At 48.5% G+C, this 27,108-nt stretch overlaps 2 protein-coding genes across 9 annotated transcripts in view; one reads left to right on the top strand and one right to left on the bottom strand.

Annotated features, from left to right (window-relative positions):
- Positions 1–6,529: 6,529 nt before the first annotated feature.
- Positions 6,530–27,108, bottom strand: part of LOC119375570 (uncharacterized) — a 116,297-nt gene continuing 95,718 nt past the window's right edge. For all 8 annotated transcript variants that reach the window (XR_005180390.1, XR_005180389.1, XR_005180388.1 and 5 more), the window contains 2 exons: positions 23,217–23,315; positions 6,530–6,825 (listed from right to left, as the gene is read on the bottom strand). Coding sequence is in view for 2 of the 8 variants with exons in the window: in XM_037645778.1 (XP_037501706.1) it covers positions 23,277–23,315 (39 nt within the window). In the remaining 6 variants the exon portion in view is untranslated. The remainder of the gene's footprint in view (positions 6,826–23,216; positions 23,316–27,108) is intronic.
- The window catches only part of LOC119375572 (uncharacterized), a 34,217-nt gene continuing 32,076 nt past the window's right edge, over positions 24,968–27,108 (top strand). Inside the window, exon 1 of the mRNA XM_037645787.2 lies at positions 24,968–25,123. Coding sequence (XP_037501715.1) covers positions 25,108–25,123 — 16 coding nt within the window. The 5' untranslated portion in view covers positions 24,968–25,107. The remainder of the gene's footprint in view (positions 25,124–27,108) is intronic.

Here is a 27,108-nt window from a genome sequence, read left to right on the forward strand (position 1 = left end):
TAAATTTGCGGCTGATGAATAGAAACAGTATTGACCTATGTGAGCTCCTTCCAGCGCTTCCTGCATACTTTTTTGCATGTTGGGTTAACATGATCAACCAGTAATTATATTTCATTATAATTAAGACATCCTGACTTAACTATCAATGGCAAGCACTTTGGCTCGGTTAGCTGTCGTATTTACTCGTACATACAGCAGTCCACAAGTAACTCCTGCCGTTTTAGGTGCCTTGAGCACTGCCACCTATTACGTGCCTTTACACTTCGCCTGACAAGCAAAAAGGTACCGAACGTCTCCTGGAGATTAGCAAAGCACACCGCCTGACGACTTGCACGACATTGACCGACAGCGAGCCCTATTCCTCCTGGCTCTAAGGCCACCAGGATGAGGGGCGTAGCCAGAAATTTTTTTCGGGGGGGTTCAACCATACTTTATGTATGTTCGCGCGTGCGTTTGTATGTGTGCGTGCCTATATACGCAAGCAAAACTGAAAAATTTCGGGGGGGGGGGGGTTGAAGCCCTCCAAACCCACCCCTCGGCTACGCCCCTGACCAGGATCGCTTCTTTCGTGCAGAAACATTTCTGAACCAGACGCACATCTTTGTAGTTGCACCACCGAAGCTGTTCTCGACGACGCCATATGTAATTCCGAACTGGCGAGCGTGTGTGCGTCTGCACGGCACTACGCCGACGTAGATTCCGTAGAAAGCTTCTACGACCGCACTGCGAGCCTTACGTGATACACCGACGCGGTGCGGCACTGGACTCAGAGGTCGTGCGGGATGACATGGTGCAATCTCAGGGCCTCTTTGCGCGTAAAGAAGTCGTGGATGTGGCGTGGCTAAAGCCGTTTTACGTGCACTGCAGCCTGAATGTTTTTACGGTGGAGCTGATTAAAGCGTGTCCTTCCGCCATTTTCCGTGACCGGAGAACTGAGCTGCGCGTAGAGCGCGCAACGCATTAACTTGACCGGCACGCGCCCTCTTCGTCCTCTTCTTCATCATAAGAATGACTATACATAATGACAGATTGCTCTTCGCGACGAACGTATGAGAAATAAGGATAGTTGCACATTGTTTCTGTATCCTCTAGTAATCTGGCGGATAATAAGGTCTGTGGCCAGCACAGCCATTCAGTATAGTAGTTTAGCAAGGTTGAGGGAAAGGGAAGTGTGGTTGAGGAGGACTGTTGTTAAGGTGAGGATGAGGGAAAGGGGCTGGTTAGAGGGCAAACCATAACATAACCATGCATAGTACAGCATAGCAAAAGGTGGGAATGAGAAGTGACGCTGAGCGGGAGTAATTGGGGGTTCGGAGGAGGAAAAATAGGATAGAGGGCGATATAGAAAGATACAAGCAAATAAAGAAACATGAAAGAACACAATCTGCGTTCGCCAAGTGGTGGCGCTTCCCTGCCAGCTCCTTCGTTTACTGAGATCGCGCGGGCGTGGAGCCGGTTTAATGTTTTTTCCTTGTTTCTGCGTTTTCTTGTGAGTGGCTGTTAGACGTGTAAGCACCTCAAGGCGCAAGCCCCACCGAAGTTCCTGGAAACCTTTCGGATAGTCGCACACCGTTTCGATAAGCTTGCGTGCACGGCAGGAGTAGTCGAGCTTATTCTGGACCTAACGCGGGCATCAGCGTTAACTGTGGAATCGTCTGGCATATATGTATAAAAGCAGACGTCCTCAACCAAGCAAGGTATTTGAGACGATGCACGATTTCACTCGATTTAATCGTTGATCCGTGACCGCTGTTTGTTTTTCTTAGAACAACTTCGCACAATAAGCTGTTTTGACCTTTGCCTGCTTCAATTCGTTCTTTTACCGCCATTACCACGTGAAAATATTCACTTTAACATTACGCTTTTTTATACGTTCTATTTACCATTTTCTAAAGACAGTGGCTCCAGCCACACACTCTCTTAACGCGACACGCAATGGACAATGTACTTTGAGTATTTAGTCCGATACGTTCAGTGGCAATGGCCCTGGAGACCTTTACATCGCGTACTAAGCGCATTCAACGCCCGAAGCTTTCGAGTTCGCGTTAGAGGCCAGCGTCGATGAACTTTGTAGAACACGCAGTACACTGTGCAAAAGATCCGCAGCCTTTCAGACGGAATAGAATAATGAGAACGTTAACATTATTTACCGAGGACACATGACGACAACATTTATAAAAAACAATGAACGGGTACATCCCTTGTGATGGTGCTAGTGGCTGTACCTCATTGACGTAGTTCAAGCGGCAGTTCAAAGAACTAAAAAGTGTTTTAGGTGTAGAAAACATGTGCTGACGCATGAAAGAAAGATACGTAGCTGCTTCTGGAATCGTTTGTCGGGTACCGAAGAAATCGTGTGGAAATTTATGAGTGCGTACAGGTGCTCTCTGTCGGAGTCGGCGATCGCGCATGGCGTGCTTAGCGTAATACACCTAGCGATGCATTGGCCCAGCGTCCTTCTTTTAAATAACGTTTTGCATTTCGTATTCGCACAAAAAAGGACACAGGTAATCTCATGCACTCCAGGGATTTTTGTTTTGTCAATCAGTCATGAAACTGGTGGCAATGGCATGGTGCTCTGTTTGGAGCCAAATGCTACCGGGCGGAAACACACGTTAGACGCAGTGGGAAGTTATAGAGGTCACAAGGTTTCCTTACAAGGTTACAAGGTTCCGTTGACGGGAGTCGAACCCATGACCTCTCGGCCCGCGACGATGGCTGGCGGGCGTTTAGCTCATTGAGCTACCGTCAAGCGCGTTACGGAGGCTGCATGAACGCGCCTTTTATCTTTCACACCTTCCTCTCACAATCATCTTGGATTGACGGATGGATGCTATGAGCGTCCTCTTGATAACGGCGTGGTGACATATGTGCCACCGGGCTCGAAAAAACACACACACACACACACAAAAAAAAACGCTGGGTTGCTACGACCGTCCAACTCGGCGTGTTTCCAATGCAAGTTTAATTTCGCCAACGCTTTAACACACCGTGAGGTGGCAGCTTTAGCCCAAGCCTCACTCGAAGCATCCATCCATATCGAAAACTGGCTCTCCGACACTCACCTGGCTGTCGCACCGCGTTCCGCACTCGCCCTGTGAGAAATAACGGCCAGGCTAGAGGGAAGAGACGACGCGCGTAGCGTTTCTCTTCGCATTTCACGACGCTTTGGAGGAGTGCATATCGAGTATCAGTGTTTATTATGTGCTTGTTGATGCAATCTTTGCGCGGGATTCACCATATTGCGGTGTCCACGTATATGTTAAGAACTTCAGCTACCGCAAGTGTTAAATCATGATCATAGGCGTTAGGCGTCGGTACGGAGATGTGCCGCCACATGGGTGCGTCCACAAGACCACATCAAGTGGTGCTATATCGGCCAAACAGTAGACATTGTACAAGCTCTCTTATACCAATGCGCTCTCAACAATCATCAACTTCTGTGACGACACGTTTCGCTTTCGTGTTACAGCGATTCCTATGACGGAGGGATCAGCCATCATTTTTTCTACTGTTTGCGCGTTCCACTTCCGCCTTCCGTAGATATGTGTCTAAATCGAAGACGCTGGCGTTTTGCTGTCCCTTTGCTCGCTCGGACGAACGAGATTTAAAAAAAAAGGCTAAAATTGAAGCTGTCACATCGCTATACCAGCTTAAGTGAAGCCTGCGCTTACCCACACTTTATCTCGAAAACACGTGCTTTTCGGGTGGCGCCAGCTTAGAGATAAAGTTTTTGGCTGTGTTAATGTAAACGCTACGCTAATACAAAAAACAAAAAGAGATCATTTTTTTTGTTGAAAGTGACATATGGAAATCAGTATTAATGCATCGATCTCGCGTAATATTTGACAAGACAAACAGAAAGAACGACATTGAGAAGGGTCAGTGTTACGTACATTGAGCAGTGAGACTGCGGGTCCAGCGCGACGGATGGTCTAATCAATGTGGACGGCATTGTAAAGCACCTCATGCTCCTTGGGCATCAGAGCCGTAATGAACGCGAACTTACTTGTGGCTTTGTGCGCTTGTGATATGTAACAGTGTGCGCACAGTAAGAGGGATTACGTTAAGCGCTATTTTCGGCTTACCATGGCATGGCTTACGTTTTAACGCTTTCGTGAGCGTGCTTATGGAAGATGGGTCACTGGTGACCCGAACGCGCCGAATGAGAATTTAAAAATACCGGCGCTCCTATCAACCAGCTGCACCATGTATCACATTCTCTAAGCACTAATGCTTCGTTTCCTGCATCGTTAATTTTTTCCCGAGCGGCAGCGATCTTTACCAGCGACTCAAAGAGAGCGGCTCGCCTGGTTTATTCGCGAAAACGGCAAACGAAACGGTAGCGAGACCCTCTCCGAAATGTTGTTCCTCGAACAACTCTGTTGCATCGTGAAGCTATTTTTGTGCTGTTCCTAGCATAAATGACTCCGAGGATGATGTCGAATTATGGAAATATAGTTAGGAATATAAACAAAACTGTAGAACAAGCCAGGATCGTAGTCAGGTGTTAATAAGTATGTTACGCTTTCTGGCAGATCGATTTTTTACTCTAAATTAAATGTCGTGATGATGGTGGCACTATTATATCTTTTTCTTTTGTAGTGTCTAAACAGTACATGCTAAATATTTGGTAACATGTCCTTCAACCAATAGAGAGTAATGTTCGGCCCAAGAAGGCTACCCGGCCGTGACCTTAGAGTAGTGTTGCGCAGTGAAGCGACATGTGTCACAAGGAAATTCAGCGTTTCGGGCATTTTTTTCACAGCGGAGTTATTAAACATGATTTGGGATAACAAAAATGAGCGTGCGTGGTTGCAAAGCCTGCAGAAGCAGTCTTATGCCAAAGATGATGGTTCTGGGGAAATGGTCATGGCTGCAGAGATGGTGAATTTCATATGCCTGCATATCTATATGGGCATAGTCGAGCTTTCACAACTAAACCTTCCCAAAACAAGTACGTACATTCAGAACAAGTCCCACCGATTAACGATGCGGAGGAAATACAAAAAATCCTAACAGGACAAGAAATTTGACTACTGAAAAAATTCCACTTGTAACGCCTATGTTGCCCAGTGGCACACCAAACATCGAAAAAGAAATTGTTTTACACCTCAGAGCTTTCAGACTACGTTCCACCAATTTCGTTGTCAGACATTGAAATGTGAAGACTTTTTTGTAGCTGACAAGTTTAAAATATTTTTATTGTATGGGGTGAACCCGTGCTTTAGGATGTTTTGTTACCGTGTTCAGTGCTACCTTTTGGTATCACATTTTTTCTTTCCTGATATTTAGCATAATTTTCTAAAATACCTATGGCTCAATAGCAAATTTATTTCTCTTTAATTATGTTTATTGTATTGCTGTGTTTGAGAAATTTGTACAGGGAAAAAATATAACCGTGTAAGCTAATGGAATACTGCAGTTTTCACTGGGCAGACAAAAAAAATTGTAACTCATGCGCTTTTTCTGCTAGATCATTCAAACTTTCTTGTAATATAGAAAGCTGTTTGGAAAATATTTTGTATGTCTCACATTAGTTTTGCTAATTTTTTTTTCATGTTGGAGGCATAACATAAAAAAATGTTCTATGCAATGTTCAATAAATCCAGTTTTGATGAATATTCTTGCATATTATACTTTAGTATAACTTTTTCGAAGTAATATCATTGTGAAGTAAAATGACTTCACAATGATTGGTATATTTGGTATATAACATGACACTGTATCTATCATATTATTCATTAAACTAATTAGGAAAACGTAGAAAATGTGAACAATTTTTCCATGGTCACGAAAGAGTTACCCCCGTATTCAGAAACGCTCCTTGACTTGAACTTGACTTGCCACCGCCTTCAACGCGTTTCGAACGCGCTGCCTTTAGGCGGTGCCAAGGCAGCACAAACGCGTTCCAAACGCGCCGCCCAAGGCGGTGGCAAGTCAAGTTCAAGTCGAGGAGCGTTTCTGAATACGGGGGTTAAACACCGTGTGCGTGATAAGTGTTGAAAGTACCTATAGGCTTAAGTCGGAGAAAGGAATACTGATCCAGGTAGGTGTATTTCTGACCAGATTAAAGTTGCAAGGCGGGCGTGTTGGTACGGCATATTTTGATAACAATGGTAGCTCAAACAAACGGGACGACGCAAGAAGGCAACAGGTGTGTGTGTGTCTCTTTATGGGCCTCTTGTGTCTTGTTTCTTCGCGCTACCTTTGTTATCCAAATTCCAACAAGATGTCGTATTGGGCAAGTCAATAGACGTTCATGTTTCAGAATTTGTTCGAAGCGCCCCCATGATGCGGACAGTGGACATAGGCGGGCCAGGACAGAGCTTATCTTCGAACATGAAGGTGTATTTCTGGTTACGAGATATAAAATGAATCAGAAAAGAACAAAGAAGCCAAATACGACACAGGCACGTTTTATACGCGGCGCTAATTGTCTTGCGTAGCGTCGTTTAGCAAAATTTAGCTACTCTGACATATCCAGTCATATAGTATGTTGCATCGCCAGTATAAAGCATACGGGGAAATGAAACGGTACCTTTATTTGCTACGAAAAATTTGTCAGTTTGACGACGTCGGCTTACTTGTGCTAGCTGCGGAGCCCACACTTTATTTTGCAGTGACCTTCGCTCTGATAGCCCTTTCCGTAACAATTACTTGTTTGACGAGCGTAGCACCTTCCGGCAGTTATATTGGCGAACCACATCATAAAGTCCTTCCCGGGTGTCGCTCTGGCGCATCCACCATCTGGCTCTCTGCACTTAGAGTTATTATTCCCCTTTCGAGGCCCTCCTTGTGCAGGTCCCCCGGCGTTCACACACCCTGTTAAGGAGATGAATGTAAGAGACCACGAGATATTACTACGCATCGCCGTAGAAATCTTGGGAAATTTCAATCGTTTTGCTTTGTTGCATGGACTTTAGTAAGACGAACAGCAGGTATAACATTCAGAGATACGCGGGTGATGTTGCAGGGAACGTAATGCAGCATGATATAATTAAAAAAAAATCGTGCCGCGTAAAGAAGTCGTTTGCAATTCATATAAAACGTAGGCATTTAAGCAACTTCGGTGTTATTGTTTGGGTTACTGTACGAACGAAGCGTGCATGTTGGTGCATGCTGTAGCGCCGTTTCGCGCAGTTTATATAGATGCATAATGCATGCCTTAGTAAGGCTATAGCAGGGGTGATGGAGAAGAAATGCGAAAGAATAAAATTTAGCGGCATATTAGGCGGAATAGAACAGCATATCACATGCAATAAATTTGTCGAAAAATACAGTGTTGCATTATCATCATTTTACATACCAAGGTTTACACATTCAATATTACTAACGAAGCATTTTATTAAGGTTCTGTGGTAGAATACTTGACGGCCATGCAGAATGCCCGTGTTCGTTACTAGATCCAGCCGTCATTTTTATTCTTTGCGTCCATCGGAAGCGATCTACAACACCACCGACCGCGGCACCACATTTCCTGTGAGACGGGCTCCTTCACACTGTCGGGTTAAGATTTTTAAAGGCTGGGGTGAATAGACTGAGAATTAATGTGGCGCATATCCGCGCACCATGGGGCCGCGATACGCCGGTATGTGACGCATGTTACCGATGAGAAGGATTTCATGACGTACGCGACAGGTAAGACACGTTATTTATGCCATGACCTGCGAATCGTGTTCTTCATACATTCACGTCCCCATATGCCTATACTAGTATGTGGTAACCTAGGATGACCCGAATTGCGTGAAGGCGTAGCGGCTAGATAGATAGATAGATAGATAGATAGATAGATAGATAGATAGATAGATAGATAGATAGATAGATAGATAGATAGATAGATAGATAGATAGATAGATAGATAGATAGATAGATAGATAGATAGATAGTAACTGTCGGAATGCATTTGGTTGACTAAGAAATGCTTCCACTTTTAAAAACAATTTGGCATTGCTGTAGGCCAGATCCACAGCCTTCTAAATATGTGTCCGATGGTGTACCGATTGTGCAACGACGGCAAGCGTTTCCGAGTGAATTTTATTGGGAATTTCTGTGCGTGTAATCCTGGGGGTGTTGGGCCACGTCATTCGTAGACCTGGTAGTAAGTATGGAACACTCTTCTTTGTCAGCTTGTGTAACGCAATACGTGATCTCTTTACGAGCCCGCACCTCACCAGTTAACCCTCGAATGCTAGCCGTAAAAAAAGACGAGAGATCGACACCCGCGTTCCTCTCGATCGAACACTTCTGTTTTTATTGCGCGCTAAAGAACAGCCATGCTCACCGCCCACCTCACAATCTTGTTCCCTTGTTGTATTGTGCGATGCACGGCGTTTCCCGGCAATGATCTTGGGTCACCTGACATGCTGCAGAGCACACGATGTGGTTTTTTGCCTCTAAAGGTACAGCTGTTGAGATGCTGTGGTGAAGTGCGCGGATTTTAAAGTCCGCGCCATGGAACAAGATCGAAGACAGTGAACAAAAAAAAAAGAAACCTGCACGGGCCTGAAAGAGCAGAAATAAATAAATGAAAGGACAATGAGAGAGAGCCATAGCGATCGTTCGGAAGCACGCGGAAGGAGAAGGAAGCGAAGCGAAGAGGAAGTATGTGGTGGCGGCGGAAGGAGTGAGAGTTGAGAGGCCACGCGTTTCGGCCGTCGGGTTTCGGGCCCGAGCCAAGACGTCTACTTCTCTCAATCGGCGACCTGAGGGTACTCATGGCTATCAGCTGTTCTTGGCCTTGGGTCGCTCGTGTGCTGCTCCTGGGCCAACGTTCCTGTGCCTGTGTACAGGTGTGGGTAGTCGGGATTCGGGCTCGCGCTCAGACGAGACTTTCCTACCGGAGCTCATCCTCGGAGCCAGCGGTTCGACTTCAACGTCAACTAGCGGACTAGGAAGGCTGCCGATACGGCAGACCATCAGCGGCTCCAATCCAACGGCAACGGCAGCCTCATCGTCTTACGTGCTTCGTGCCAAGGCATCCTCGACCTCGACGTTGGTGAGAACATCACCGGGTCCTCGCCTTCTCTCCGCGACTATCGATTGGTTACAAACTGAGTGTTAATAAATGAAGCATTTCGCTTATGCCTTTCTCAGTGACCTCGCTGTAGCTGTAGGATTGAATATTTGAGTACTGTTACCTTCTGCCTTGGTTAGTGTTGCGTGTGCTCCTTCTAATGTTCCTAATAAATATGGGGTGCAAGCTTTCTCATCCTTTTGGGAAGTGTTTTGAGTTGACGCCTCGGACATTGCAAAGAAACTAAAAGGACGTGCACGTTGTGCGAAACAAAAGCATAACGTAACTCTGGCGTCCGCAGCGACAGGACGAGGCCGTTTGCAAACTTTGTTCGCGAGTCAAAGCTATTTTGAAAGATGAGTACGGCAGATTTTACCGTCTTGGCGTTACGCATAGGTTTAGGAGGCGCAGAGTTGAAGGCGTGGGTCGAGGAACGCGAAGCGCGTGCGCGCGTTACGAAAATGCCGCAGAACGAGATGCTAAGAAAGAACAAATGGAGTTGCAACGACAGCTTGAGGAGCAATGTCACAGGACGATCCAGTTGCGTCTTCAATTGGCGGCGACTGAAAACACCCGAGAATCGGCCGTAGCGGACATAGGTCGACCAGCCCAAGGGCCATTGAATGTCAATCCGCATAACTCCATGCCGGGGTTTGACGAGAACCGAGACGACCTCGGCGCCTACCTAAAAAAGTTCGAGAGCGTGGGTGCGGGTCAAGAATGGCCTAGGGATAAGTGGGCTACAGCCCTGAGTTTGTGCTTGAGCGGCGAAGCTCTAAGAGTGTTCGGTCGCTTGTCTCCCGAAGAGGCGCTCGACTATGACAAAGCGAAGCGAGCCCTGCTAGAACGGTTTCGGTTTACCGCAGAAGGATACCCAGAGAAGTTCCGCCACAGTAAGACTCAAGATGGCGAAACCGGCAAAGAGTACGCCACGAGACTCACGAGTTTCTTTGACCGGTGGGTAGAGCTATCTAAGACAGAGAAGCAATATTCATCCGTTCGTGACCTCATAGTCGCCGAGGAGTTCGTGAGGAAGTGTCATGATCGATTGGCACTGTTTCTGCGGGAAAGGAACTGCCGCAAACTTGAAGAATTGGCTGAAGCGGCCGATAATTTTTTAGAGGGTCAACAGCAGTCGAACTTGCTCGTTTTTCAGGAAAAAACAGAGAGCAGCCTGGCCTCGAAAAGTCAGAGCTCAGCTCCGAGGCCGACACCACAATGTTTCGTTTGTCATTAAACAGGTCAGAAAGTGGCAGATTGCCGGACTCGGTCGAAGCAACCGTGTTACGGGTGTTGTCGAAAGACTGGGCACCATATTTAAGTGCGCACGAGGAAACCCGCCATGCAGAAGACTTCATCTATGTGGTCTGAGCAAATCGGCCGTAGCGGACATAGGCCGACCAGCCCACTTGGGAGATAGTGATAGGGCCGCTGGCGACAAACAAGAAGAGAACATTACCGGGGCAGTAAATACGGAACAGAAAAGCACGGAATGCCGGATGCCAGTTTTGAAAGGCCTTTTGTTTGGCAAAACTGTAGCCGTTTTACCGGACACGGGGACCAACACAAGAGTAGTGCGACGTTCCCTTGTACCAGATAAAGCAATAACGGCGTCCACTACGAAGGCGTTCTTAGCCGATGGCAGCAAAATAACTGTCCCAGAAGCAAAGGTGGAAACAGTTTCGCACTACTTTTGCGGCACGGCAGCTGTGAAGCGCATGACGTCTCCCCTCTATGACGTTATCATTGGGAATGTCCCAGGTGCTCGTGATTCCCAGGATCCGGATAGTGGATGAGAGGAAAGAGGGACGATGAGGGAGCTGAAGCCTAATGAAGAAGCTAGTGAACTAGACGAGAAGGAAGATCTCGGCAGGAGCTTGTTACTCGGGGGAGTCAAGAGCACAGGTCCATCACCGCATTCGGGTTCTGCCAAGTTAAAGGCCTGGGAAGTAAACCAGCGAGATCTTAAGGATGCACAAGCGAAAGATAATGTCCTGGAGTCGTGTAATAACAAGGTCGGTTCGATTTTTTGCAGGAGAGGACCGACACAATATTCGTTTGTCATGGAGAAGGGGCTGCTGTATCGTGTTTACCAGCTGTCGTCAGGCAAGACAATACAGCAGGTAGTTGTTGCGCGCATACTGAGAAGCGACATACTCATGTTGTCCCACGAAAGTTTGATGGCAGGGTATCAAGGTATCAAGAGGACAATCGACCGAGTGCTGGGGTCTTTCTCCTGGCCAGGAGTTCAGGAAGAAGAGAAGAGGTGCGTGCGGTCCTGTGACATCTGCCAAAGGACTTACCCAAAGAGTAAAGTGGGCAAGGCGCCTCTGGGTCAAATTGCCTCTAATCGACACTCCTTTCGAACGAGTAGCCGTGGATATCATTTGGCCCTTGAAACAAATTGCGAGAAGCGGAAATCGATACATCCTGGTCATGGTGGACTTCGCCACCCATTATCCAGATGCGGTAGCCTTGCCAGCAATTGATGCAACGAACGTGACGGAGGGACTGGTAGAAATGTTCTCAAGAGTCGGATGCCCACGGGAAATCCTTTGCAATCAGGTCTCATGCTTCGCTTCCGACTTGATGAGAGAGGTGAATGATTCATTGGCGATCAAGCACGTGAGCTATACACCGTATCATCCTATGTGCAACGGCCTTGTAGAACGTTTTAACAAAACCTTAAAACAGATTTTGCGGAAAGTCTGCCAGGAGGAACCAAAATCCTGGGATCGACTGCTTGCAGCGCTGTTATTTGCCTATCGTGAAGTGCCGCAGACCAGTATGGGGTTTTCCCCGTTTGTACTCATCTGCGGACGGTACTTCAGAGGACCCCGCAGTCTGCGCAAGGAAGTGTGGGCTGGGGAACACATCGGCGATGAAATTAAAACCACATATGGATAAGTCTTAGATCTCCGGGATCGTCTACAGAAGACGTTAAAACTGGCCCTCGAGAACCTTATGCGGGAGACAAAGATCCAGAAGACTTATTACGATCGAAGGAGCAGAAATCGCCAGCCCGGAGTAGGAGACCGTGCTCTCATGCTACTGCACACTACGGCAAAAAAGTTGCTCATCCATGGAAGGGAATTTTTCGGGTGACTGGAAAAAAAGGGAATCATGATTAGTGGCTGGGCTCGGGACGCCAAACTAAATTGTTCCACATAAACATGTTAAAACGTTATGAGGACCGCCCAACGGAGATAACTCCACAAACAACCCCCTTCGTCGTGATGAAAGAGGAGAGAAAGATACACCGCACCCTGTATGCATAAATGACATAAGGGGAAAGGCGAAGGCAAAACCAATTTCTGAGGGATTGAAGGTGGACGAGAAAGTAGAAATCCGTCGAAATTTGACTGAATACCAAGTTGTGGTTTCGGAGGTTCCTAGAGAGACAAACCTCTTGGAATGCCAACTTCCCTTGACGACGTCCGAGCCAATTGCTACACCGCAATACCTATTACCGTTGGCAATGAAAGAAGTTGTAGAAAAGGAGGTTCGAGAGATGATGAAAGTAGGGATAATTGAGCGGTCTCAGTCCCCCTACAACTCTCCGTTGGTTATTATCAGCAAGCCTGACAACACGTATCGGACATGCATCGATGTCCGTCAAATTAATTGTGTTTTGGTGGTGCACTCAATCGTGTGTGTCGTTGGCCTACCCCGTATAGACAAGTTCCCGGAATAAAAAGTCTCAGTTGATAGCGCTGTGTCCTGTCATAAGTGTGCCTTAGGAAGTTTTTCTCGTCCTTTTCGCGCTGTTACATAGTGATAGTTAGTAGAACTTTCTGCCACTTTTCTTGCATGGGTGTACTTCTGCAATCAGTGGAACGACAAACAAGTGAAAAAAGGTGCCTCTAGCTTGAAGACACCACCCAACCTTCTCGACCGCCCTTGACGTGACGCCGCGTTCAATCGTAACCAATGTAATGGAGCGCGCGCTGAGGGATGGACTTCTCGTACTGTTAGCTAGTTCGAAAGAGGGTGTCGCCAGAGCTCGGCCATGCTGCGGAGCACCACAACTGTTGGGGAACTTGGCGCTGCATAGGTGGTACTGAAAAACTTACAGAAGGCACGCAAAACGCAACACCCCTTGTTGTTACGTTTTCCGTGCCTTCCGTAAGTGTTTTTCTTTACTGCAGATGTAGCACAATACACGCTCATGAGGTACGCTGCTGCAGCACGCCGCGCCGACACTGTACCGAAGCCGCGTCACGGCCCCACGCCGCCGCAATTCCGTCTACAGCCCCCTACGCCACCTTGCCCACCTGTCGGCCAGCGCTACCCACCGAGGAAGACGGGCGCTTGGCGTGCCTCGGGCCATCGCCCAATATGCTACCACTGCGGAGAAACCGTCACTGCCAGCTCCGTGGGATGGAACTGCATGGCTTCGCCGATAACGCACCGCGTGCACAGCCAGGTTAACGACCTCGCGACATCGCCGACTACAACGTCTGCGTGCACTGGCAACGTTGACTATCCCCAGTTTTCGTCGCCCGGCCCCTACAGCTCGCCACATCGCCAGAATTCCACCGGCCCAAGCCGGGGCCCATCTCCGAGCCCTGATCCGGAAAACTAAAGGCAGCAACCGATGGATGTGCTGTTGCTCTACGTCCAAATGCTGAACAACCTCCACTTCCGAAAACGACGATTCCATAATGAGGAAATATCAACTCGCCCCCTACCCTTCATGAGAGCACTTCCGTGCCGAAAAAAACCGGACGACATGACGTAGCACCATCGGAGCAGGTCCACGCAGCCGTACGCGGACCTCGACGTGCTTAACGATGGCTAGAACGTCACCGCTCTGGTCGACATCGGAGCCAATACTCCGTCAATAGTGGCCCGTTCGCCGCAAAGATGAAGAAAGTAAGGACCGCTTGGTAGGGACACGAAATCCGGACAGCTGGAGCCCACCTAATAACGCCGACTGGAGTCTGCACGGTGAGAATGGTGATTGACCGCCAGACTTATTCGGCTAGCTCTGTGGTCCTAGAGCATTCTTCGAGGGACGTCATCATAGGTATGAATGTCCAAAATCAGCACGGCGCAGTGTTGACTTATGATCCCAGTCGACAACGCCTTCCACCGTCAATGGCATACCGCCGGATAGGAAAATTGGTCACCATGCTATCAATGTGACATTAGAGCAGGCCACCGTATGGGAATCGAGAGCGCCATCCCCTTAGGCGCCTCGTCCCCAGGTAGCGTGTGTGTAGGCCTCGCGTGGCTCGAGCGCCGGGACCCGCCGTTAAACGGCAATATGGCGACCGTGGCTGCGCCGCCAGGCCTCTTTGTCTGGTACAATCCATGCGTCGGACTTCCCGGCACGGAGATACGCGTCCCGACATGTACGGACAACGTTCGCCACACGCCACGCTAGCACGCGCAACTGTGCTTCGCCTGTCCACTTTAGCTGCCTGTGACAACCCCCTCTCGCTTCTGTCTGGCGCTGGCTCGCCGCATCAGATGCTATCAGGCCTGCACGAGAGGTTGCCGTGCTGATCTGACAGGCGGCTTCTCGTCCGTGCGCTCGACTGCTGCCCTTTGTGTGATAGTCGTACCGCCGCCTGCGAGCGTACGCTCGATCTGTCTTGCGGAGTTTCCCTGTCGGCCTGCAAGCCCGCGACTGTTGCACTGTGCGGCATCTGCGGTTAATAAACCCGTGTGTCTTGACAACTTGTCTCCAGTGCCTTTTCTTCGCTGTGTCGGCGAGTCGACGAAACCGGCCGTAGCGTCTTTGTGCGCTGCGACAGTGGCGAACGTCGCGTCCCTTGCCGGTCGCCTCGTAGGGTAAACTTCTCGCAAACCTATCTCCACAATCGTTCCGCCTCTTTCCAGCGTCATCATTTCCGTCAGCGCCAATAAAACCACTGGGGCTCTTCGATTCTCCACTACGGGCTACCTACGGGCTGCCAGAGCCAGCCAGAGCGCGTTCGTTTTTCTCGGGTTGCTCCGCCCCCCGCGTGGGGCACTTCCGGTCGGCGTTCGTTTTTCTCGGGCAGGGCAGTTCTGGCCACCCGCGGGGAGCCCGCGGGTCTCCAGAAGCTTCCAGGACAATTTATTTGCGGAATCTTCCTGGAAGGTTTCAGGCTGCTTTCGGGCAAGCAGACGCCGAAAAGAGACGATGCGCGCTCGCCACAATCTTTGTGACGACTCGACGGATTGAGATGCGGACGCTTGGTGAATACGAGTTCGCTTATCCTTGCGCTTGGCGCTGTTCCGCCGTGCGAGATGGCGCGATTACGATTGGCGGCGAACATTTGGAGCTAATGTTTATTGCTTTTCTTATGTGCTCCGTGAATTTTCCTTGTGTGAACAACGCGGCGAACTGTCGCGCTCTAACTGCTTTGTGCACATGTCCGAAAAGTTATGTACACGTTCGTACGCATGCATGAAGACCCCTTTCGAGTTTATGTTTTCGTAGTAGTATTTGTTTGTGGTGTCGTGTGTGCTTTCTGTGCACTTAATGAAGACGATTATGATCCAACTAGCTATTTCGCTCCGTCGTATATTTGCGTGCGTGAACCCCGTCAGAACTTAACCATTTCAACCGGGTCTTCGATGTTGATAAAACACACTGACTGAATACTAGCGATCGCGCTCCGTCGTATGTTTACATCCATGAACCCCGTCAGAACTTAACTACTTCAGCCTGGTCTTCGATGTTGATAAAATACACTGGCTGAATACTAGCGATCGCGCTCCGTCGTTTGTTTACATGCGTGAACCCCGTCAGAACTTAACTATTTCAGCCTGGTCTTGGATGTTGATAAAATACACTGGCTGAATACTAGCGATCGCGCTCTGTCGTTTGTTTACATGCGTGAACCCCGTCAGAACTTAACTATTTCAACCGGGTCTTCGATGTTGATAAAATACACTGACTGAATACTAGCGATCGCGACATTGTTTTTGTGTGATGCTCGTTGGTCGCGAACGGCGTGCAAACGTACTTCGATCTAGGGGCCAGTATATGAGGTATGGTATCATGTTATGCTACGTCGCGTCGATGTGAAAAAACGGAGATGAATTCACAAATGTATACATCCTTTTGTTGCTTATTTGATCGTCGGCTTTGTCTTTTTCGACCTCTTTGCAATAATGTCATGCAGTAGCTATGCGGTTATCACCTAGTAGCTCAAATAGAATGTGAGCTACATGAGATCTTTGGAAGTGCCACTTCGGACTGGAAAAGAGGCTCAGGCAACATCTGCTAAAACGAGTCGAAGGTGCGTTGCACGGTTTACTTTAGACATAGTCCCTCAAACGCGCACTCCTGATACCGACACCGCCGCATGTCTCAAGTTATGACAAAACGCTCGATGGTCAATGCGCGTGTGCGACGTAGTATGCGAGAGATCCTCGAGCTCTTTTGGGGACAAGATCATTTTCGCGAGATTTGGCGTCGTGTTGTGCAGCGAATGTTACATGCACTAAGCAGACGTGAACTGGTTAAGCCGTTAGCGGCGCGGCAGCTCACCTTGCATCGCTTTCGTGGCGCCGTGCGCCAGCTGGCGGTTTTGTCCGCGGATCTCGCGCGTGATCTTGCGAACGTACATGATCGTATCCCGAATGCGCATGCTCGAAATTATCACCTCAGCTGTTCAGCAAACCTAGCCACATATTTTAAAGCGGGCAATGCAGAAAAAACCAACGCGCACGCGGCGCAATATTTCTTCTGCTGTCACGGCGGTAGCGCTTCTTTACGTTTGCGCTGGCTGTCCCAGCGTTCGATTTTGCTATCTTCAGGCAGCTTCGGGTCGTCTCGGGCTTCCCACACACGTGACCAAGACGCTGTTTCCTGTCCCGACCGGAACTAGCTGGCTGACCCTCTGGCTAGCTCTGGCAGCCAGCGAACTGCCAGATGTCCGAAAATCGAAGATCCCCACTGACTTAGAAAGCGTCATCAAGGGCGACCGGCACCTGCTCCTGAAACGTAAGATTTGCGTCGCAAGAGGCGTAGCCGAGCCACGTAATTGGAAGGCGAAGGTAATGCTCACAAACTTCAGCCACGAATACGGGCACCTCAACGTTTGTAGCATGATTGCCTACATGCATGAATTCGTGGACGTCAGCAATACTTTCGCCCTCATCGATACTGCCGAACCTCCTCCGACACCCGGAGGTCCCCAACCAGCCTTCCACGTGAATCCGAACCTTCCGAAGCATAACCAAGGACAGATCAAAGCCCTGCTCCAGCAATGCATGGAGGGCTTCTTGTCAGCATCAAGATTTCGTGCCCCGTCCACCGCGCAGTTTGACCAAAATGAATCACACCTCGCGCAGCGCTAGTGTCTTGGAATTTTTATAGGAATTCGCCAGAATTCCAATAAAGAGTTTCCGTTGATGGTGAGAGCTGTGCCCTGTCGTATGTGTGCCGAACGCCTCCTCTAGAAAGATGCCTGCGGCGTCGCTGGCTATCCCATTGTAGCCGTCGTGCCTTGAGTTGTGCTCGCTTGTGGAGAGATGGCGCCACGTCCTCACCTTTTGTTTTCAATGGGGTTGGGTATGGTGTGGCGTAGTGTGCGCATGCGTACATGTGTGTTGCAAGCGGCCACCGCAAGGATCGCTAGCTACTGCCTCATTAGAAACGGTGAAGGAGGGAAAGAGAAGGGCAGGAGGTTCCTGGCTGACGCGGCAGGCATCTTTATAGAGGAGGCGTTGGTGTGCCTTAGAAAGTTCTTCTCGTCCTTTTCGCGCTGTTACATATTGAATGAATACCAACTAGCCCGGTTTACTGTATACTAACTGTATACTTACTGTGCTACTAACTGTATTACTACTACTAACTGCACTACTAACTGTACTACTAACTAAATGTGCGCGTGAGCCGTTTGAATTCATTTTCAAGCGCTTTTTTACACCAGAGCCCTTCCGAATCGTTGTGGTATAATTCCAGTAGCGTGGCACGAGATGCGCAGGTTTCCAGATCTCAATATTCTACGATACCGCTCGTGAGACTCAAGCATATGATTCTTCGCTGTCCTTAACGGGGCAATATCAGTCCTGTCTTGATGCGTAGGTGCCCCCGAAACTATGGAAGACGATTTTTTCAGGTGCGGCTCGCACTGAAAAGCATAGCGAACGGCGTTCCATGCGGCAACTTATTAAGTACATCGTCCACAAGGTATACTTACTGTACTACTACTACTAACTGTACTACTCACTGTACTACTAACTAAATGTGCGCGTGGGCCGTTCGAATTCATTTTCAAGCGTTGTGTGTCTGCACTAAGTATCCCTTATAATAATGAGCACCGTGGCCTCTGAGATTAGCTCCGGCCGAGCATCTTACAACACCGCGGCAGGAGCTAATCGCCGAGGCCACGTGTATAATCACCATGGTCTACCGGTACATTCTAGCGCGTTGCTATGCCGGCGCGCGCCCTCTTCGTCCTCTTCTTCATTGTCTGGTCGCTCCCCGAGCACATGCACTCGGCTGATTAGCTAATTGGCTGGGTGATATACCTACCTAATTAAGTCAGGGCATGCTACGGCGAAGACCATTACGCTAATTCATGCTAAGGCCAAGCTATTTAAGTCACTTCTTACTAAGATCATGCTAATGAGGTCGTGTAAAGCCAATAACAAGCTAATTAGGATCATGATAAATAATACCATGCAATTTATGAGCACGTAAATAAAACCAAGCTTATCAGGACCTTACTCACTTAGATTGCGCTAATTAGGCTTATGCTAATGAGCATTATGCTAATTAGACGCGAACTAATTAGAACCGTGCTAAACCTGAGCGATTAATGTCGCGGTAATTAAAATATAAAGCATTTGTACAGGACTATTCAATATCATGTAATTAAGACCTACCAAATCAATAGCGCCAATATTGAGACACGGTCTTTACTCCGAAGCAGACTAAGGATACTGAGGTGACGAGCCACGTAAAAAGCTGCAAGAAGCTAGTTGATCACAAGCCCATCCGGTGGCGCCAGCCTCCACCACAGTAGCGTCTACCACATAAAAGAGTAGCGTCCACCACATAAAACGCTTGACAGGCACACCAAGGTAAATGTAAATGGTAGCGAAGCTTCCATAGGAGCCCATACGTTCAGAAAATGGCGGCTCATCAGCTGCTCATGGGGCTTAGGGCCATCTGTGTGAGGAGGGAACGCTTCCGGCGGAACAAAAAATAAAGCGGATGTGACGCAATATCAGTTATAAAGTGACGTCATTTTGTTGTCACTACCGCGAAATTTGACCTCAAAATATTTTTCTTAGGCCCCTTATCGCTAAGGACTCGCGCTACGGCGAGCCGGTAACCCCTTGGCGAGTTCATTGAAGCCACAGTGCTAAGACAGGAACCACAGAAAGAGGACAGGACGTGCACGTCCTGTCCTCTTTTTTGGTTCCTGTCTTATCAGCGCTATGGCTTCAATGAACGTAACAAACCAACTAGCCCAAAAGTCTGTACCCTTGGCGAGTGCGCTTGAAGCCAACGCTAGCTAATCTAATATCGACCCGTGACTAAACAGCGGTGTTTAAATGTACCGCCGTTCAATTCGCCTTGGCTTTACTAGGAAACCTTAGTCTTGGAGCTTTTATTCTGCGTTGGTGTCATCTTCCATAGGGTGAATAAAGTAGGCAGGAGCGTACCTCCCATGTTTGCAACGTTGCTGATGTTCTTCGCACATGCGCGGAGGACATAAAGAGCGCATTGCCTGTGTTCTTCAGTTCTAATGAGAAGAAATGACTCCTCGTCACGCCAAAATAATGATATTTCAGTTTTATTCAATGGTCACAATAACGCAATTTTATCACACCCTACACAATGCGCAACAAATGTCGTAATAAGTACAAAAAGTGCGTACACTACATGCACTATGTTTTGCCTTAGGTTCCGATAAATGAACCTTACGTGTAACGTATCAAGACACGCGAATTGTAGCGCGACAGATAACTTAGCGATCTGCTCACCGATAGCACGAAATAAAGTAGGCACTGCGTGTTCACGAAGGAAACCGGGCAGCAGGAATACTGATCCATGAAAATCCAGCAAGCACACTACTCCGAACCGTTGCCCCGGTGTCTTATCTAGAAGAGAAGGCTCGCCAGGCATACGCGTGTTCCTATTGCATCCTTGGAACACCACATCGTTTCCGCGAGTACCGAGGAAAGCGTTCGGCGTGAAATGTTAGCCGCGTCGTGCCGTTGCCCGTTGAACACCGCAGCCAACACGTTCACCAATGATGAAACGCACCTCGCAACTTCGCGAACACCAAAATCAAATTCTCACCACAATAACTCACATTACGCATGCAAGTACCTGAGGGGGCATGTCGTTGCAGACGAGTTTACGAGCGCGCCTTTCGATGCACCGCAAGGGCTGCACTGAATAACAATGACGTGCGTCTCTCTTCAGGGGGCGCTAAGGTTTTTCGTAATAATTAAACACTATCCTATATTCTTGGCACATTGCACCTACATAATATTGTTCACGAAATAAATGTAATTTGTAAAACATCAACATTGCTTCGCCCTTGAATAAAACTTGGTTTTTCGGTATTAGTGTTTGTTCCCTCCAAACATAGTCGCGCATCAATCGCAGCACCCATAATTCTCCTTGCTGGTGTCGTTGGCAATAGATTCTGAACCGGTTTTCGCCCGAAGCTTCGCGACCTATTTGGATCGACCTTGGGCACACCGGCACTATGACAGTCACGAGTAGATCTCGGGCCTTTTCAGAATCAACTAGTTTGTACCCGAGTTCGCGCGTCAATCAGTTTTTTTTTATAGACGCCCCCGACAAACATCGGGTCCGCCCACCGCGTTTGCTCCTGCCGAGGAGCAGTGCTCACGCCGCAACGCCAGCGAGCGGTACGATTCATCTATGAGCTTATTGGCCCACACTATGTACAGTGTCAATTTTTATGAAAGGGAACACGGGAGCGCATGGCCTGCGCGCTCCGGCGGCTGCCGTAAGCTCCGTCAACCGACAGCTAACGAAAGCTTGCCCGCTTTTGGCGTCATCTATTGGCTAACAAAATAACGAATCATGGCTGGTTGAGAAGCGCCTTTAGATAACGCTGCCTCTCGGCTCGCGTTAAGGGCAATTCGTGCAGCTCGCGCAGTGCTGGCGCGCCACGCTCGATTTGTTGACAGGCAGACGACGCGCTGCCTGCATCGCCCGTTACGCGAGCCGAGATGCAGCGTTATCTAAAAGCGCTTCGCAACCGGCCATGACTTGTTATTTTGTTTGCCGATAGATGACGCCAAAGCGGGCGAGCTTTCGATAGCTGTCGGTTGACGGAGCTGAAGGCAGCCGTCGCAGAGCGCAGGCCACGCGTTCGCGTGTTCCCTTTCATAAAAATTGACACTGTACAGAGTCGTCCACATTTAAGCTGAACACCTCATTAGTATTCAAGACCTCATTGAAGCTGTTGTTTAACACATAATTCGGAAACTCATTACTGTGTTTGTCGACACCATGATTAGACGTTCTATAACGGGCATTGCACTCGTGAAGTATAAGAAACGTTCTAATTTTACCGGTTTGAATACTGATGAGGTGTTCAGCTTAGATGTGGTCGACCCTGTACTTACGCACGAAGAACTAAGGGTTATATCTTCACGTGCCGACGATGTCTCACATTAAATTTCGCCGCGTTCACGACCTACCACTCAGAGCCATGAAGCAATCGCCCCTGGTGGCATTTGCGGCGAGAAATGTTACTATTTACTTGTTTGTGGAAGCATTGTTTCTACCTATTCGGTATTATAGAAAAATCTTCTGACGTGTAATGTAAGTATAGCAGTAACCTGTCCATTTATTTATCCTTAATATTCGAGAGAAGCGAAACGAGCCGCAGCAGAATGCTGTGTGTCCGCCGTTGCTGCCTTCGAAAGTGGAAATTTCTATGCTGCAGGTGGAACGAAAGAATTTTCCGAAAGAGGGCAAACGCCCACGAACACACCCGTGGGAGGCGCGATGATCAATTGGCAAAAACAAAACGCGACAATCACGCTCAAGTCGCTGCACTGTTTAAATGTTGACTGAGTTGCGGCGCTGACGCCTTTGCACGCGGTGTTCCATTGGGAACCGCTGCAAATGCCGCGCATGCGTTTGACGCCATAGGCTCGTTCTTGTCGCCGTTTTTATCAATGCTGCCATCGCGCTCGCCGCACTGTCTTTCTGTCGTGAGCGCCGTAGTGCGAACTCGGAGCAAATTAGTGTGCCTGAGAAGCTCGGGCCGTCCTGCATACCACCCTAGGTGAGTATTTGGTGGCCGTGCTGACACCACCGATTTTTCACCCAACATGAAAAGGCCGCGTAATGAAACGTAATTTCAGTTTGACTAGGTAATGTGCGTAATGAAACTGAAACTTTTTGGGGATAGCGGTAGAAAATGCTGTTTCGACAGAAGATGGCTGCCTGTCGACATATATGGGGCTTGATACTTGTAGATGAGCGCGAAATTAATCTATTAGCGTACATGGATATTTTGCTTAGAACGGCACTTAGTGAGAGTTTGAGCAAGTGTATATGCATCGCTCGGCCAACTTTCTTTTTAGTGAGCATTATTTTAACGCTGAGTTGTAAACGGTGGCCATCATAGCAGGCTACGGCGCGATAAGCATATCGAAGGACACCTATCGCAGACAAGCGGGGAATATATACCAAGTTCTGGGGTTTTATGTACCACAACTAGAATCGGATTATGAAGGTGGCTGCGGATAAGCCGGCAATATAACCAAATTACCTTAGAACTAGAAATGGTATTTGCTTTTCAAAGCATAATGAGTGAGAGCTGGTAAACAAGATGGGGGTTTCGTGGATGATTTTAAAACGCAGGTGGTTTCTGCCACGCTTCCGTCTTCGGGGAAATAAATTTGACGCGAGCTGGATTGTAATAAAGACAGAACGGAATACGTTTGGTTGCATTACCTCTCGTTAGAGTTGCGCAGTACGGCTCGGAATTCAAAGAAAACCAAAGAAGCTTAAAAAAAACCGTTACATTGGCTGGGTCAATTTCAGTCACCTGGTAGCATAGGACATTACAGCACATGCATGTTCTTTTAATGTCAAATAAAAAGCTAAGCGCGCACTGAATATTGTGCCGCAAAATTACTCTGCACTGCAAGATATAGAGAGTATGGCAGGCTAATTGTTGTCAATACACGTCACAAATCGCGGCACCCCTTCATAATGCACAAACGTATGACCTCGGAAACTTACCAGAATTCCATAATATAGACATATATGCGAGACATATTGCTAATAATACTGCGTCCCTCTTCACGAAAATGTACCGCAGCATTGTTGATGCTCACTTAGCTGTAACGACAGAAATGAATGACCAAAAATGACAAACGTTGAATGCCTGCTGGAGCACAGTAAAGCAGTTCACTCAATAACTGAGCAATACGCATTGCGCTTTGACACTACATGGACTAGTCAGCACACTCTCAGGATTCGCGAGGTGGACGCGTCCTGCTGTATTGGCGGTGGTCGATAATGACACCACACCCACCCTTTGAGTTCTGAAGACGGAACTGAATGAAAGATATTTGAAAAAAAAAATCATTGTAGTATAAAGGTAACAATATATATCGTCTCGCGCTTTTTTTTGAGCAGAGCCCTTCCGCATCATTGTGGTATAGTTCCAGTAGAGTGGCACAAAATGCGCAGGTTTCCGGATCTCAATATTCTACGATACTACTCGTGAGATTGGAGTAGGTGATTCTTCACCGTCCTTAACGACACTATAGAATTTCACCATGATGTTTCAGTGAGTCTTTTATACTGCACCACGAGTCGGTCTGATGATTACTTTTGTTCTTTCGAAATTCAGTTTTCGCGTCTTTCGAATCTAGTGCGATCCCGGGACGAGGTACCAGCTGACGGATGGCCAAAAATGCACCCGTCCAGAAGTGATAGTCAAGCTTGAAGTTCTAGCTGTATCCTTTATTTAAAAATCTGAAGATTCCATAATGTGCCATTGTAATTTATGTTACTCTTTCGAATAAATTTCCATAATGGACGAAGCTGAGCAAGGGACTTCCGCCGTCCCAACTGTAAAATGTGCGCAAACAGGATATTCTACTTCACCTTCCATTTATAGAAGCGAACCCTGTAGCCTACAAAATGGTAAACGTAACAAAAGACTAGCTCATGCAGAAATTTCTTTAGAATAGCGCAGGCGTAGGTGATTTCTTTGTAACAGCATGTGCCTAGGTGAGCATACATTTATTAGGTTAGTTTGTTTTCCATGTGCTCTCACCAGAAAAGTAACACTGATTCGGTCTTGTGGATGATGTACTGAAAAAGTTGCCGGATGGAACGCCGTTCGCTATGCTTTTCAGTGCGAGGCGCACCTGAAAAAGGGGCACCTACGCACTAAGACAGGACTAATATTGCCCCGTGTCAGTGTTCTAAGCATCTTTGTAACCATAAAAATGGCGTCACCGTTTTGTGCCTGATGGAAAGAATGTTTACTGGCTCCAAATAATAATTTTTTTTTTACAATATTGAAGTCTGCCGTTACACAATCAAGTGTTAAGAGGACAGCCACATTGATATTGCGGCCGGCTCTTAACGAAATCACTATCCGCAAGATATTGTTATTTGATTCTATCAATGAGTAATAACACAGTAAAACCTAATAAATGAAGCATTACTGTTCATAAACTTCGTACGCATGCGAAAGTCGTTTGCCAGAAAAAAAAAGAAAAAGTGACGCTACTGCTAATTAAACAAGTTAAACAACAGAATATGCTACCGCACACATAACGTATTGTGGTAAGAGACTGTAACCACAACCGAAGGAGAAAACGGAACTAAAGAAGACGAAGGTGTGTGTGGTGTTTGTGTGTGATCGGTTTCGGTTTCGAAATGCCATGTAAAGATGCCAGGGGGCGCCGCTCTGGTGTCGATATTCAACCGGCGCACTTGTAAATAAAGTTAGTGTGTGAGCAGTACTCCTTGAGAGTGGACGTTCTTCTTTTCTTCGGCGCTTCGCGCCAATTCGCGTGTTCGGGGCTGGACGGCGTCCCCGCCGGCCGCGTTCGTCACCGCCGGTCGTCTTCGCCTGCTTCCTTCGTCGGGACCACCAGCCGCCGACATAGCAATGGCGACGAGGAAATGTAAGAAGTATTTTTTTTCTGCGAACTCTACTTCTTCCCTTGTGTAACGAACCTCTCACACTAAGCCTAACCGCTCGCCTTTCTTCTCGGCATGGTGGCTGCGGCGTCGCCTCGTTCCTCTGTCCTTCCTGCTCAATCGCCGCTGCCTTTTCTTTTTTAAACGGTGTCTACTGGCTTCAGTTTCTTCTTCCGGCTTTCACCTTTCAATTCTTCGTCACGATGGCGTCTCCAATTCCCCCGCCTTTGTTCCTTTTTACGCCCGGGGACCCTCCAATTCCGTGGGCTGATTGGAAATTAATCTTTCAGGCCTACGGCGACGCTGCCGGGGAGGACGCCGCCAAGCCCGAGCGTCGCAAAGCTCTTTTCATCAACGCATTAGGCTACGCCGGTTTAAAACTCTATCAGACTTTGAGTTCCGCCAACGCGTCAGAGACGCCTGCGTCGTCTGACGTATTCCAAGCCGCACTCGCATTGTTCGACGGCCATGTTAAAGACGCGTCCTGTGATTATGTCGCGCGCCTCCGCTTCCAAGAGCGTCGTCAGCTCCCCGGTGAGCCCGTGGTAGACTTCATAGCTAGTCTCCGGTCGCTAGCCACGTCCTGCGCGTTCGGCGCGCTCGAAAATGACATGATCAGACAGCAACTCTTTATTGGCGTCGCGTCGCAGAATGCCCGTTGCCGACTCCTCCAGAAAGGCTCGTCCATCACTCTTTCAGAAGCCCTCTCGATTGCGCGAGAGGATGAACTTGTCCGTGTGCAGTTGGACTAATTCGCTCCGCACTCAGTGCAGCAACTTTCTGCTGCGGGGGGCCATGGCGCCGGTCCTTTGTTTCACGGGACGCGCCAACATGGCGGCCCTTCTTCTTCGTCTCGGCGCGGTGGTCAACATGGCCGCCCGCCTGCGCAGTCCTTTCGTGGTGGTCAACATGGCGGCCCCTCCGCATCGCGGGGTCGAGGAAGCCGTCAACATGGCGACGCCATGTCGCCGAATTCATTCTTTCCGGATCAGCATCGAGCTTTGGGCTCGCGTCCGCATTCTCCTTCACATAGTACAACCGCACACGATTTTCGTTGCGGATCGGCTCGCAGTGTCCCGCGAGGAACCGCACTTGTCTTGCGTGCGGAAAAATCGGACATTTTCAGTCCGTCTGCAATTCTTGTCCTGTAAATTTTCCTGAAGCATTTCCTTCATCTGCTCCGTCGAGTGCTGTCGCGCAGACCAATACGGTCACAGTCTTAAACGTGGATAGTCTCCACTCAGCTCCGCAACCCCGCGCCGTGGTTTCTGTAGAGCACGTTCCTTTGTCGGTCTTGGTTGATACCGGTGCTTCAGCATCTTTACTTAGTACCGAAGATTTCTTCAAAAATTTTCCTGGGGTTCGCTTGGCGAAGTTTCGTCTTCAGAATTATTCTCGACAGGTCATTCCTAACCTCGGACACTTTGTTGCTAACGTTTCTTACGGTGACACCAACGCTCCGGTCTTCTTCCACGTCACTCCGCGTGGTCCATCACTTCTTGGCCGTGACGCAATTCGTGCTTTGGGCATCAACATCTGCGGTGCCACGATGTCCTGCTTTCCCTCGGGAACCGGTGCGACTTTGCCCGCAACTACAGCAGTGACTCTTTGTTCTTCCGAGCCGACTGCTACTTCCCCTGCAGTTCCTTCTGTGTATGCTCCGGCTGCACCTTCTGCGTGTGCACTGCGTTCTACGTGCCGCCCGTGCATGTGCTTCCATCGACGCTGCCAGTTTCGCCCCTGTGTGGTGAATCTGTGTCTCCGACGGATGCCACTGCCGTGTTACCTGACAGTGTTTCCTTTGTGCGTCCGACAGTTCCGTCTCCGCAAGTGCCTTCCGGTACCAGCAAAACTTTTCTTCAAGGGGGGTAGGCCTTCCCAGCTCATCGAGATGGACCAAAGATGAAACATCGTCCTGCAGTTTGTGCTATGAAGTCGTGCGAGGAGGCAAGGTCATCACCTCTCACCA

This window comes from Rhipicephalus sanguineus, chromosome 11, assembly GCF_013339695.2.
Source record: "Rhipicephalus sanguineus isolate Rsan-2018 chromosome 11, BIME_Rsan_1.4, whole genome shotgun sequence".
Lineage (NCBI taxonomy): Eukaryota > Metazoa > Arthropoda > Arachnida > Ixodida > Ixodidae > Rhipicephalus > Rhipicephalus sanguineus.